Consider the following 12,319-nt stretch of genomic DNA (forward strand, 5'->3'; position numbering starts at 1 on the left):
TGCTCTGGCTATTGAACGTCACCGTGGTGTGCAGTTCAAATTTGATTTTGGATGCTCATGTAGATGCCACTACTTCAGATTTTGGCACCTATGATGTGCCAAGCCCTGAGGCTATCCCTGACCTTGTGGTTAAGTTTACAGTGTCTCATTCCTTTGCTGTGCTACAGTGTACAAGATAGCCACGCGTGGTTGTGTTTTCTTGCACAGGGTGGCATGAGTGGCACATTTCCTTTCGTACTTATCTCCATGACAACCACACAATTTCCAAAGGTTATACAAAAATCTTTATATCGGCTCGTGGGAGTACGTCAGTAGCACCCAGATCGAGTAAGCGATAGATTTACACAAACACTCAACTGACTTCAGGTAGATTGTGACCACCTGAGGTTTTTTAACATGCGCCTAAGTTTAAAGGGCAACTAAAGAAAAAAAATTATATCACCTGTATACTAAATTGCTCGTTTCAATACCGAAAAAAAACACTCTCACCATGACAAGAGACTTGGTAAGCCAGACAAGATGCAAAAACACTAAAGTCAAGTGGCACCGCGACTTCAAAGTTCACGCACCAGCTTGCTGTGGCTTCAATGATTTTGACAGTTCCTGTTAGGGCCCAGTTAATTTATTATCGATAAAAATGGGTTACATTGTGTTCCAAAAGTGATAAAAATTGAACTCGGCAAGTTTCACTAACTATTACTAAGCCAACGATGCCCAAATAGAACAAAATACTTTGAAAATCCGTGATGTGACAGGGGTTCCAACACGAAATTAGGAAAGGTGAACTTTAACCTTCATTTTCTTTTGTAACAATCTATTATCGCAGAATTAACAAAAACAGAGTTTTCAAGCATTTCTTCACTAGCCTAAACTGATTTATTGTTTCTCTTTAGGGTCCATTTAACTGCACAAGTGCTTTTGCATTCTGGCCCCACTTGAATGTGGCTGCCACAGTTGTGAACCAAACCCATGACCTTCAGCTTTGCAGTAGAAAACCACTACTACTCAGCAACTGCAAGGGCTTGAGTCACCAAAGGGTATCGGCCTATTTCGGCCCTACAAGGGCTCTCACCTTCCAGGACAAGCTGTTGGACGAGTTGATGAAATAGCCACTGGGATCGTGCAGCTCGAACGTGAAGTTTGTCGTTCGGTTCGTGGACACTATGGTCTGGTCGTCTGGCAGGACGTGGCCGTCTTGGGAGGCCACAATTTTGCCCACGATGTCCCCTACGACAGAAGGATTAAATGACCCAAGGGTTGGACCTGCCCACAGTCACACGTCCCGATCCCAGGAAACTATAGAAGATGCACAGATGTTTAAATTAGGTAACACGTCCGCACAGCAAACAAAGTATGCCTAACTATTTCACGAGCTCTTCCAAACAACATTCAACAACATTACAACAAAATTCAACATATCCAAGCTCAACTGTAGCTGTGAATGCTTAACACTTCTCTGCGGTAAACAAACACTGTAACGTAAAACAAAAACAAATTAGCAAGCTTCAGCAATTCTTCTGGCTCAACTCAGATTACCCTCAACATCTCCAAATCTATGCAGAACACCTGCAATACTGTAAAAAGTCCGGAAGTGTATGCAGCAGCAATGAAAACATAACTATGAACAGTAATTAAAGTACTAATGAGTCTCAAGAAAGTTTCCAACCAAGACCATTAAACATACTGTGCAAAAGCCATGTAATACAATACAGATGTATACAACATATAGCAATGTAAGTACGTCCAAAATCATGAAGGAGGCTGACAGATGGAGTAACATACTGTGGTATAGAAGTTATACAAACAGAGGCACATTATCCAAAAGAATACATAATAATAAAAGTCATTAAGTATCACTACAATCAATTATAAGCACATAAGTACTTAAAAGGCCCCTCACCAGGTCTGGCCATCTTGAGCTGCAAGCGCAGAGCATACAATGCGCGCTAACAATCATGTTTGCAAAGAATTACATTGCAACACGCCACAGAAAGGTCTGAAATTTCAATCTGAATGCAGTTTTCCCTTTCACTCGCTGCGACCACGCTCCAAGCCAGACGGTGACATACTGGTGTCCCTGCACCCATGTACTCGGGTCTGCAGTGTGACATCGCTCGTGGTGACACGTGACCGAGAATTATTCAAAGCAACATCTGTTATTTGTGTGATCTGTTGCTCGAATTGACGAATTGAAGTTTAGAGAAATAATAAAACATGCAAACAGAATGTCTGCGTGTTTTTTGTTTTATTTTTGACATCGAAGCAAGAGAGATGTACTTCCGCTTCGTCTGCTTGTTCCCACGGTCGTGCAATCATGTGCGCAGGTACCGAAACTATGCCATTTTCTACCATGTTCCAGTGCGTGATCATGCTCTGCGATCTACAGTAAAACCTCGTTAAACCGTACCCGCTTAAACAGTAGTTTCGGTTTAAAAGTAGTAAAGTCAATTCCCCGACTCAGCGGCCATTGAACATAATGTATTTCGTATCCGCATAAACCGTACCAGCTTATTGCGTACGCATCGGTTAAAACGTAGCGTTTCCACTTTTCGTCGCGCAAACACGGCGGTGCGTCGTCTCCACCGGGCGGTCCGGCAGAACAACAAGCCTCAGAGATCGGTACAACGGCCTCCAAGCGCCCTGTGCGTTTGCACGTGAAGCCGCATCAACATCAACATCATTTCGACGCCGTTCCAGAGAGCGAGAGAGCGTCATGGCGTCGCGCAAGCGAGGACTCGCGTCATGCCGAAGCTCGGATAAAAAAGACTCCGGGTGCTCAGCATAGAAGAAAAATTAGACATCGTCTGTGCTATCGAACGTGACATGAAGTCGGCGCTGGCCCGGGACATGGATCTGCTGTTGACTACAGTGTGTGGCATTTGGAATGCGAAGTTGCTCGGCAGCGCTGCTGCGACCGCAAAGAGATGTCGGCTACGAGGTTCGACTTTTCGCCATCGTTGCCTCTGTTGTTGCCGAAGTGTCGACTAGCGACAGTGATGAGGACGACACGGAAAGCGACAGCACGGGCGATTCAGGCCCGACAGTGGCAGAAGCTGCGCGTTACGTCAGCCTCGTGAATGCAATCGTCGCAATGAGAACAGGGGCGCGATAACGTAACTATTCCAAACCAAAAGTTTTCCGAACTCCGGCACCCGGCAATGAAAAAGGCGCCCCGGCACTTATGCAGCACTAGTGCGCGCGTACACGGAGAATACGTAACGCCAACGAGGAATCTGCCGTGCGAGTGTTTGCCGAGAGGAGGGGGGCTGGCTGAGAAGCTGGCACGCAGCTTGAGTAAGTTTGAGGCTGCTGTGGTCGTGCTAGGCCGCCGCGGCATCAAACGAAAATAACACTTATGTCGCGCGAAGTGAATAAATACTGCATGTTTTTTTCTCCTTTCATCGCACTCTCTCTGAGTTCCGTTTTCTACAGGTAAGTGGGCGATCTCATGCTATTTCGGTTAAACAGTACTACCGTTTAGTACGTACTTTTTCCGAGCTCCGGCCAACTACGGTTTAACGAGGTTTCACTGTACTTGTTCTGCCTCAGTATTCGTGTAGCACTGAATTATACATGTGTCCTTGTGCACAGCATGGAAAATCATGCACTGCGCGAAACCAGACAATTATAACAGCTCATGCACAACACCGTTATCAAAAATGCACAGCACCAAAAAAAAAAAAAAAAAAAGTGAGGAAAAAAAATGAAGGCGAGTGCCCGTGACGTATGCATCACGCAATCCTTGAGGTCTGGTATGGGAGAACGCAAGGACGGAATTTCGCTTGTGGAGGCTAGACGGGGCGAGTGGAGAGAGTGTCTCTACGTGGTGGAGCTGACCTCCTGAAATCATGGGTTCACGGCACTGAAATATTTCTATCTGGGCTAGTAATGAGCAGATTTGAAAATTTTTTGTGGCAGAATACTCCCTAGAGAACACGTAACAACTTTTGCCATATAACTTTTGCTATGGGGCCTGGTGAGGGGCCCTGTAAGATCAAGCATATGCAAGATGATATCACACAATATTGATAATCTTGTTCATCAGGTAGGTATATTACGTAAGACTAGAAGAGAGTGTGGCAATCTTTACTGAGACAAGACGTTTGCAATTTCTTAAACAGCAAAGTTAAAAAAGAAATACGGACAATGCCTATATGCTTTCTGCTCAATTCTATGCAACTCTTATCATCTACCGATCATGACTGGCTGATCCCACTGATAACACGGGTGGGACATCGCTCTGACTACTGACCAAGTGCAAAAAGGAATAGAATAAAAAAAATCATCACTACTAGATTTCAAAACCCATAACCTCCACGTAATGTGGAGGTTGTGGATTTGGCTCCCACCAACAGCAAGTTGTTTTTATGTCCAGTTTCGTTTTCCTTTTGCTTATCATTTCTGCACTTCAATTAAAACTACAAATAATATTCCTCATATTTTTCTTGGCTTCATAATCTTTTTGCTTGATATTATCTAAATATATTGATTGATATTGATTGACTAACAGAAACTGGGCCTCTTGGTTCTCTTTTTTCCCACTAATAATCCAGCCTGATGGTTACTCCAGTCATGTGTTACATGCATAGCTAAAGAACACAGCCTTTTGCGAAACTCAACAGCGATAACATCAGGCAGCAGCAGCACAATGCACAGAAGACAAACACCTTGCAGTTATACTCACGGGTAAGCAGGAACTTGCAGGACCCCTCGGCAATCTTGTGCTTCGTGAAGAAGTACTCCTTCAGCACAGATACAGTCATCATGTACTCTCCCGGTGGGTGTCTGTAGGCGAGGAATGTCATCGGCAGCACGGCCTCTGTTCCATTGGTGATAATCTCTGGCTCCGCTGCCGACGGCACGTTGTGGCGGAAGACATAGTAGAGCGTGGGGAACTCGCCACCGACCAACTGTGCCCGGAAGGTAATCGTCGAGTCCAGGATGGCGGGCCCGTCGTTTGTGACATTCACATCTGCAATGAAAACAGAGTACCGAGATCTATCGCAACAATGCACCAATGTGTGGGGGCTTGAAATGCACAGAGGCTTTGATGAGCTCGCACAACATAGTAGGTACCACATCGATCTCCAAGTCAGGAGTTTTGGGACTAAATTCCCGATGTGGTGTGAAATTTGCTCTGTTATCTGACAAAACTGGCAAGGTCAGTGAGAAGTAACAACACAATGCAGTCAGAACTTGGCTAGAGCTTGTAATGCGACAGTTATGTGCATTTTATGCTCGAAATTTAATTCCTAACAGCTTACCTTTTGCCAGTGACCCACTGTACGCCATTGTGGTGACAGCACGTATACATGAATTACAACAACGACTCTTTATAATAGCAAGCACTTTTCTGTCTTTCTTGCAGAGACCGAGTACATGATTTGCACTTAGTGCTCTTGACATTTTGTCTGTCGAATTTCTGTAATGCACATAGCGGAAGCTTATAAACTGCTTTATTTGCCCTTAAGGCAAAACAGTTATACCACGGCTGCATCCTTTAAATGCATACGCTTTATTCAGTGCACAAAGGAGAAAAGAAATCATCATGCAAACAAATAAAGCCTCTCTTTTGGATGCTGCCATAGTACCTGCCAAGCAATACAGGCAGTGCTGTGAAATATAAAGCACAAAATCGATGCTGTCACTTCACTTCTTGTTTTGCACTGATTGTAGTCATCGTTTGAGAGTCGTAAGTTACTCCAACACTGTCATTAAAGGTAATCAACTTGCATTACAACAGAAATTGAAGCATGTAAAGTGGCCTACAATGCACAGCACAGGACAATGGCAAACAGCAGGAGTTTACCTCTAATGGTCACAAAAAATGACCGAATATTGTTAAGTCTTTCATAATAAATGTACGGTACTGGTCCTCTTATAGGTATCACCAAGATGGCAATAAAGCCAACATAATTGAAACACTTGTACTTTGCTGAGCGAAAAATTCACTGACAATTAAGATATGCTGTTATTGGTACTTGTTCCTTTACTATTTATGCTGCTTCTTGTCCCCCTTACTCAATGCCCATCTGGGCCCTCTAAGGTATGTTGAATAAATAGATACTCCCTAATGCTAAACTTGAGTGCAGCTCTATACGTGTTTTCATTTCGCGACATATTGGCTGGCGCGGGCAATCTGTTTCATGCGGCACGTTACAAATGGAGTGCAATGTGGTGCGACTGCCTCACTAATTGGGAGATTGCAAGAGACAGTGCACGGATGACGCGTGGGCGTGATTCACAGCAGCCGCCGCAGGCAGATCTTCGTTCATGTAACGCTTTACGGTATCGACGGACGCTTTCGCCACATGCCATCGGTGGATGGACAACGGCGCGCTACTCTGGTGCCATCTCAAAGCGGTCATTGCCGCACAGTCCGTCTTGCACGGCAATACGCTTTTCTTCTCGCACTTTCACCATACCCTCCTCCTCCAGCTTTCCTCCTCGCAGCTCTTTGCTATCAGTGTCTTTCATCCCTTGCTGGGCTCAGCGTTCACTCTTTCATCCTTCACTGTGCTTGTTCGCTCGGTTACACCGAGGTAGGACGCCAAGGGCTCTACCGACCCAAAATGCAGGAACAGGTGTCTAAGTGCTGTGCTCTAAGAAAAGATGGCTGCTAGGACGCATTGAGCAAACATGTTTATGTTAAAAATAGTCTGCATGCGTACGTGTCATAATTCGGTTGCAATTAGTCGCCAAACACTTAGTAGGCAAGCCCATTAACAGTGGTCCATATATCTATTTTTTCTGGAAACACAATAAAGATATCACTCACACACAGAATTCATGCTCACACACACATGTACACACAAAAAGTGTTTACTAATACTCCAGTCACACGAAGCACTTTTCATTGCAATCGAGCTTGATCGAGATGAAATTTTACAACTGAGATTGACTCCCTTTTGCCACTTGCGCAAGGAAGCCAATCATGTTCGAGGAATTCAATCCCCATCAGGATCGACAGCAAATCAAAATGCCCCAGGCCATACTCGTAGCCCTACCCCCATATTTCTTTGTCATAGATTATCTCCTCTTACATGATCAGAATTAAAAGATTTGTTACAAGTAGGTATGTCAGGTATGGTTACAAGTAGGTAAGTTTTTAGGACCTCCTGATACAAGAAGCTGATTAACACTGACACAGATGAACACTTTGAATTATTTGTCAAATGTGATGTCTTCTTGATGCAATGAATGTTACCAAGAATGATTGGTAACATTCTCTGCAACCAAATGACTCACAATATTGCTTTTTGTTAGCAACAAATGAGCCTTGCACTCAAAGCTATGCCAGTTTTCATCTTGCGACCACTGCCTGAAACAAACAATTATGTGGTTAAACCACAAATCAAGAGGTCATTGGCAGTGATACATTTCACAATGATTCCACACAGCAGCATCACACACACACTTCCTCCATACTAAGAAAACATGAATAACTGAGTGAGGCAATAGCTAAGCCTGCATAAGCTAAGCCTGCAGAAAATGAATAAGATTATGGGAATGGCTAGAGTGATTGTATGGAGGTGAATACATCCTTTCCAGATGAATAGAAGCAATAATTACTATTACATTTACAAGATCACACTGCTCCACTAAGCACCACTAATTACGAACTACTGTTACACCTCACACATATTTATTTGAATAGCAACCAATTTTTCCAATTTAGTGTGCTCTTCTTAAACGTGCACTAGGTTGGTATAACAACAATTGCTTTAGGATTACAATATTATCTGTGTCATCAACTCACATCTTGCTTGTGCTGCCGTCATTACAGGGATCAGCCATACAGCGTGACAAATGATACGAAATAACACTGTGCATAGATAATTTGCATCATCCAAGTCCTGTTCTTTTTATCAAACAAGGAGATTTCTTAGCAGCTTGAGCACTACTAGTGTCTTGATGCTTCCACACAGTACAATAACAGAAGCATCACATACTTGGAGCATACTTAAACAAGGCATGAATGACTGTGTGTGGCAACAGCTAAGCAAACAAAGTGTAAAATGAAGCCACCAAAAAGAGCCCTAACTCTTCGCAAGTTGCCGTTACTCACTGTACACGTCATCCATGCTCTCTCTGTCCCTGTCATCACAAGACAATGGGAAAAGACGGCACGTAGTCCCTTCCCATTTTTTTTTTCTTTGCTACTTGTGCTGCAGCAATATACATGTTTTTTTTTTTTTTTCTCGACAAATTATTTCCAGCATTCTATGCCAAGGCTGCCATGAAGCAGAGTAGTGCCTTGCACAAAGGCAAAAGAAGAGAATGCCATGCGGAGGCAACGGCAGGCGTCTGCACAAACAGCTGTCGCCTTCAGCCTACGGAACACAAAAGTTTCAGATTCCTTTGAGACAGGAGAAACTTCTAGTTCTATCTGCCAAGCATTCATGGAAGCTAGGTGGAGGTGAAGCCATATTATCTGTGCTGAAGGCAAATTTGCAATCAAGTCATACACTCCAAAGCAGGGAAAAATAACCGGATCTGGTGATTAGCGCTTTCTGGTCCTACGATTCCTGTAGGGATCACTGTGTTTTACAAAAAATATCCGACATCAAAAATAAGGTGTGTGTGTGTGTGTGTGTGTGTGTGTGTGTGTATATATATATATACACACACACACACTCACACATACATATATTCTTTTTTTTTTCAGAGATGCAAGTGTCAGCAATGCTAAATACATAATTTGTCGACTTCATGTGGCAGAAATATATGGCTCTTGGCTCTTCCTGAAATTTCACAAATGTCCCTGTATTGCATCGTACCTAGGTTAAACCTCCTCGTTCTATTTTTGGAGGCTGCTGGCTAATGCAATAACCTGCTTTGGGGTTTCCACAAAAGAATGGTATCCATATAATCTGCGGCCATATTTCACACCATTATGACTGTGAGTTAAAAAATATGACGAACCATATACTGTGTATAACACATTCGAGCTTATTGGCAGTTCATGAGAAAAACGTTTATTTCATAGCCAGAAATTCCAGCGAGAACTTTTTTTTTTATTTTTCCCTGATTTATGTCACTCAGATGCACATAACATTTTCACATTATTTTAAGAAAATTCTGAACAGTATCGGTTGCAGATCACTAAGCAAAATTTGATCTATAGGCTGTGTAACATCCATAAACTCCACATCCGGTTATGAGGGGCACCGCGGTGAAGGCACCCCTTATGGAGGCGTATTAATGTTGCCCACGAGGGAGACACTAGAGTAAGATATCCAGTCATGTTAGATGGATATATTATTAATCTAGTAACCTATCACTGTTTTCTGTGAGCCAACATAAAACTTTGATGCGCAAGAAACTGCTACCAAATTTAAATAGAGGAGCCGCAGCGGGAGCTGCTGCGGCTCCTCTATTTAAATTGCCCGCACCAAAATGGACAGGTTGGCGTAATTGCTACGTGATGATGATGATGATATGTAGGATTTTATGACACAATGGCCAATGATGGCCAAAGAGCACAAATAAATGGTCTAATGCAGTCGATTATGCGATCAATGCCGAATGGTGAATTCATAGATGTAGTGCGGCTGTACAGAGATCTAAAACCTTGCTGTAAAGTGAGCAAAATACATGAGCTAAAATGATGACAATGCCTAGTGAAGTGTGCTACTGACATGAGAGATACAATTTGAATTAATTTATTTGCGGAAAAGTACAAATATCAGTAGCACAAATGCCACGTAAATGCCCTTAAACGCAAAGGTCTGGAGGCGCAGGCTCTACAAAACGCTTATCGCAGCAGAAGCCTATTGTGGGGCAATGCGCTACGAATCAATTGCTACGTCCCCTCTCTCTCTCTCTGCCGCTCTTTGTGAATAGCCAGTGCTTCCCTTCCTCTCATCTTTATTTCTCACTTCCCCTTCCCCTGACACTGTGCTCTCTATTGGGCTGCAGAAATAAGAGTCATTTCCCCACATTAAACCACTACTACTACTGATGTCACACGAGAGGTGGTGCCATAGTCCAAAGTGGGCGGCGCCACATTGATTGTCCTCTTTTTCGCTTGCAAAAACCTTTGTTCTCGCTACAAATGACAAATTTGTTTGAAAGAAGCCTAATTTTTTTTATCTAACTCGACTTAATATTTTCGTTCACTCTCCCTTTAATGTGTATCCAAAGCAGCACATGATCATTTTCGCATTACGCACACTATCAGAATGAGGCCACCGTTGTTGGAAATTGAACGCTTGATGTCCTGTCCTACAGCGTAATGCCACAGCCATTGCGCCAGCACGGCAGGTATGACTAAGCACTTGGCTTTGGTGAAGTAACGGATGGGCACTTTGCAAGGAGAATTAAACGAAAAGGACAATGGCAAAAATAGGAGACGAGCTGCCACAGTGGAAGGAAAGCCATTGATTCGAGTGGGTGCTACCAGGCCTACAGGGGGGATTCGGCTCACATCTCTGTCGCACGGCCCGAAATTTCCTCATCGCCCCGCCACTGCAACCATGATCCTAGCATAAAACCAGCATAGTTCTGGAGAAGCCTTCGTAATATACGTTGCTTCTTGAAATGAACTGTAGTCCGTGAGAAGTCAAGAACGTAGGAGAGGCCCCTCCCTAAACAGCGTCGCACGTCTGCCACTTCTGTCTCCGTAGTGCATAGCTGGCGCTGGATGTTGATTATAAATGACGCTTGCTTACTGTGGCTGTTGACGTTTATATTTTTTTAGTGGGCTCGCATTCGAAGAAAAGTTTATTTTCTTTTTCTATCCTTCTGAAGTGTGGGTTCAGCTTAGAATCGAGGCCGGCCTAGATTTTAGTACAGTAATGTGGTGCAGACAGGTTTAGTATGAAAAAGGTTTCATGACGAGAGGAACACCTAGAGTGATTTCCCAGAGCTGAATACATTCTCTGCAGATGAACTAAGGCAATAGTTAGTATCACACTTACACAATCACACTCTGTCCACTAAGGTGACACATATTCGCACATTGCAAACAAATTCACATACTCTATCCATGCCATTTGATCTGTTCCGCATCAGAGAGAAGGACACGTGAATTCCTTTATAATTTCACTATTTGGCTCACACATCACTTGGGTTGCTGTTGTCAAATGGATCAGCCATGGGACACAACGGACGATCAAATCGCAGGCAGAGAATTTGCATCATCAAGTCCCTGGTCTCTTTCTCAGTATAATTGACTACTTAGAAATTGAAACACTTCAAGTGGCTAATTCATCTGCCACTGAACAACTGCCAGATGTTTCAAGTTCAGATATGTAGCCCTTACACAATATACTTTCCTAAGCATCAAAATGCTGTCTATTTTTCTGCATACTGATGTGAGCTTATCCATCTACTACAGCTGTCATGGCCAATGAGAAAATGTCCCAAGTTGGTTCTGACAATGACCGCCTTGGAGTTTTGGTCCAGAGGTTTGTCTGGGAGTTTCGTGCAGAAGTCAGGAAATATTTTTTATTTCTGAAAGGATGATAATGTGAAATTAACAAGAATGAAGGACTGACTGACAACATTTCGGGTGTAAAACTTCCCATGGTCAGGCTCCTCATTGCCTACAAATGACACTGAAGCAGTGAAATAAACAGATGTGCTAACAAATACCTTGCATAAGAAGTAGTGTTTGCAACATTGATGACTAGCGTGAAGTAGCTACCCACTTTGCATCACGGGGCTAGACACTACTGTCCAAAACCTTACGATTACTACTGCACACACATTTCCGAGTTGGCATGAACAGTAAAGGTGGCAAACTGCCAAAACACTGCTGCGAACGCAGCAAAAATTTCTAATTGCTACCAATATGCACACCACACTAAAAATTTTGTTGATTATAGGTCACTTTATTTTCTAAAGGTGCACTGCCTCATTTGCCCGTCCTGCTTCATTGTCTTTGTTTTGATTGTTGCAGGTATCCGCCACACAAACTAAACAGATAACTATGTTGGTTCTTGTAATGCCAGTGCTTACCACAACCTTTCGCATCTGTCATCATAACATGAGCCAAGCAGATACCTAGTTTGCAGAGCACACAAGCTAGTTGGCAGAAGCTATGACAAGCTGATAAAGATAATGATAAAGTTGCATGTATTGAGCACCCAGTTTCCAAAAAGCAAGCTTTGTTTTATCAGTCTTTTGTGTTAGCCAAGTTATCTCAGCTCCACAAGTCAACAAACAGATAAGAGTAAGAACAGTCAGTAGTATAAGGCCCTGCTAATGATGTGGTCCATTTTATGTGCCATACTACTCATAGCAGCTTTATAAATAGCAAGCTTTTCTGCCCGCGTCGCACAGATATTTTCAAATATGACATGATAGGGCTCAC

At 43.2% G+C, this 12,319-nt stretch overlaps 1 protein-coding gene across 3 annotated transcripts in view; it reads right to left on the reverse strand.

Annotated features, from left to right (window-relative positions):
- LOC126525784 (transmembrane protein 130) overlaps window positions 1-12,319 on the reverse strand; it is a 48,387-nt gene that overhangs the window by 34,667 nt on the left and 1,401 nt on the right. For all 3 annotated transcript variants that reach the window (XM_050173695.2, XM_050173694.2, XM_050173693.2), the window contains exons 2-3: window positions 4,685-4,972; window positions 1,073-1,227 (exon numbers count right to left, since the gene is read on the reverse strand). In XM_050173695.2, coding sequence (XP_050029652.1) covers window positions 1,073-1,227; window positions 4,685-4,972 — 443 coding nt within the window. The remainder of the gene's footprint in view (window positions 1-1,072; window positions 1,228-4,684; window positions 4,973-12,319) is intronic.

Source organism: Dermacentor andersoni, chromosome 8 (assembly GCF_023375885.2).
Source record: "Dermacentor andersoni chromosome 8, qqDerAnde1_hic_scaffold, whole genome shotgun sequence".
Classification (NCBI taxonomy): Eukaryota; Metazoa; Arthropoda; class Arachnida; order Ixodida; family Ixodidae; genus Dermacentor; species Dermacentor andersoni.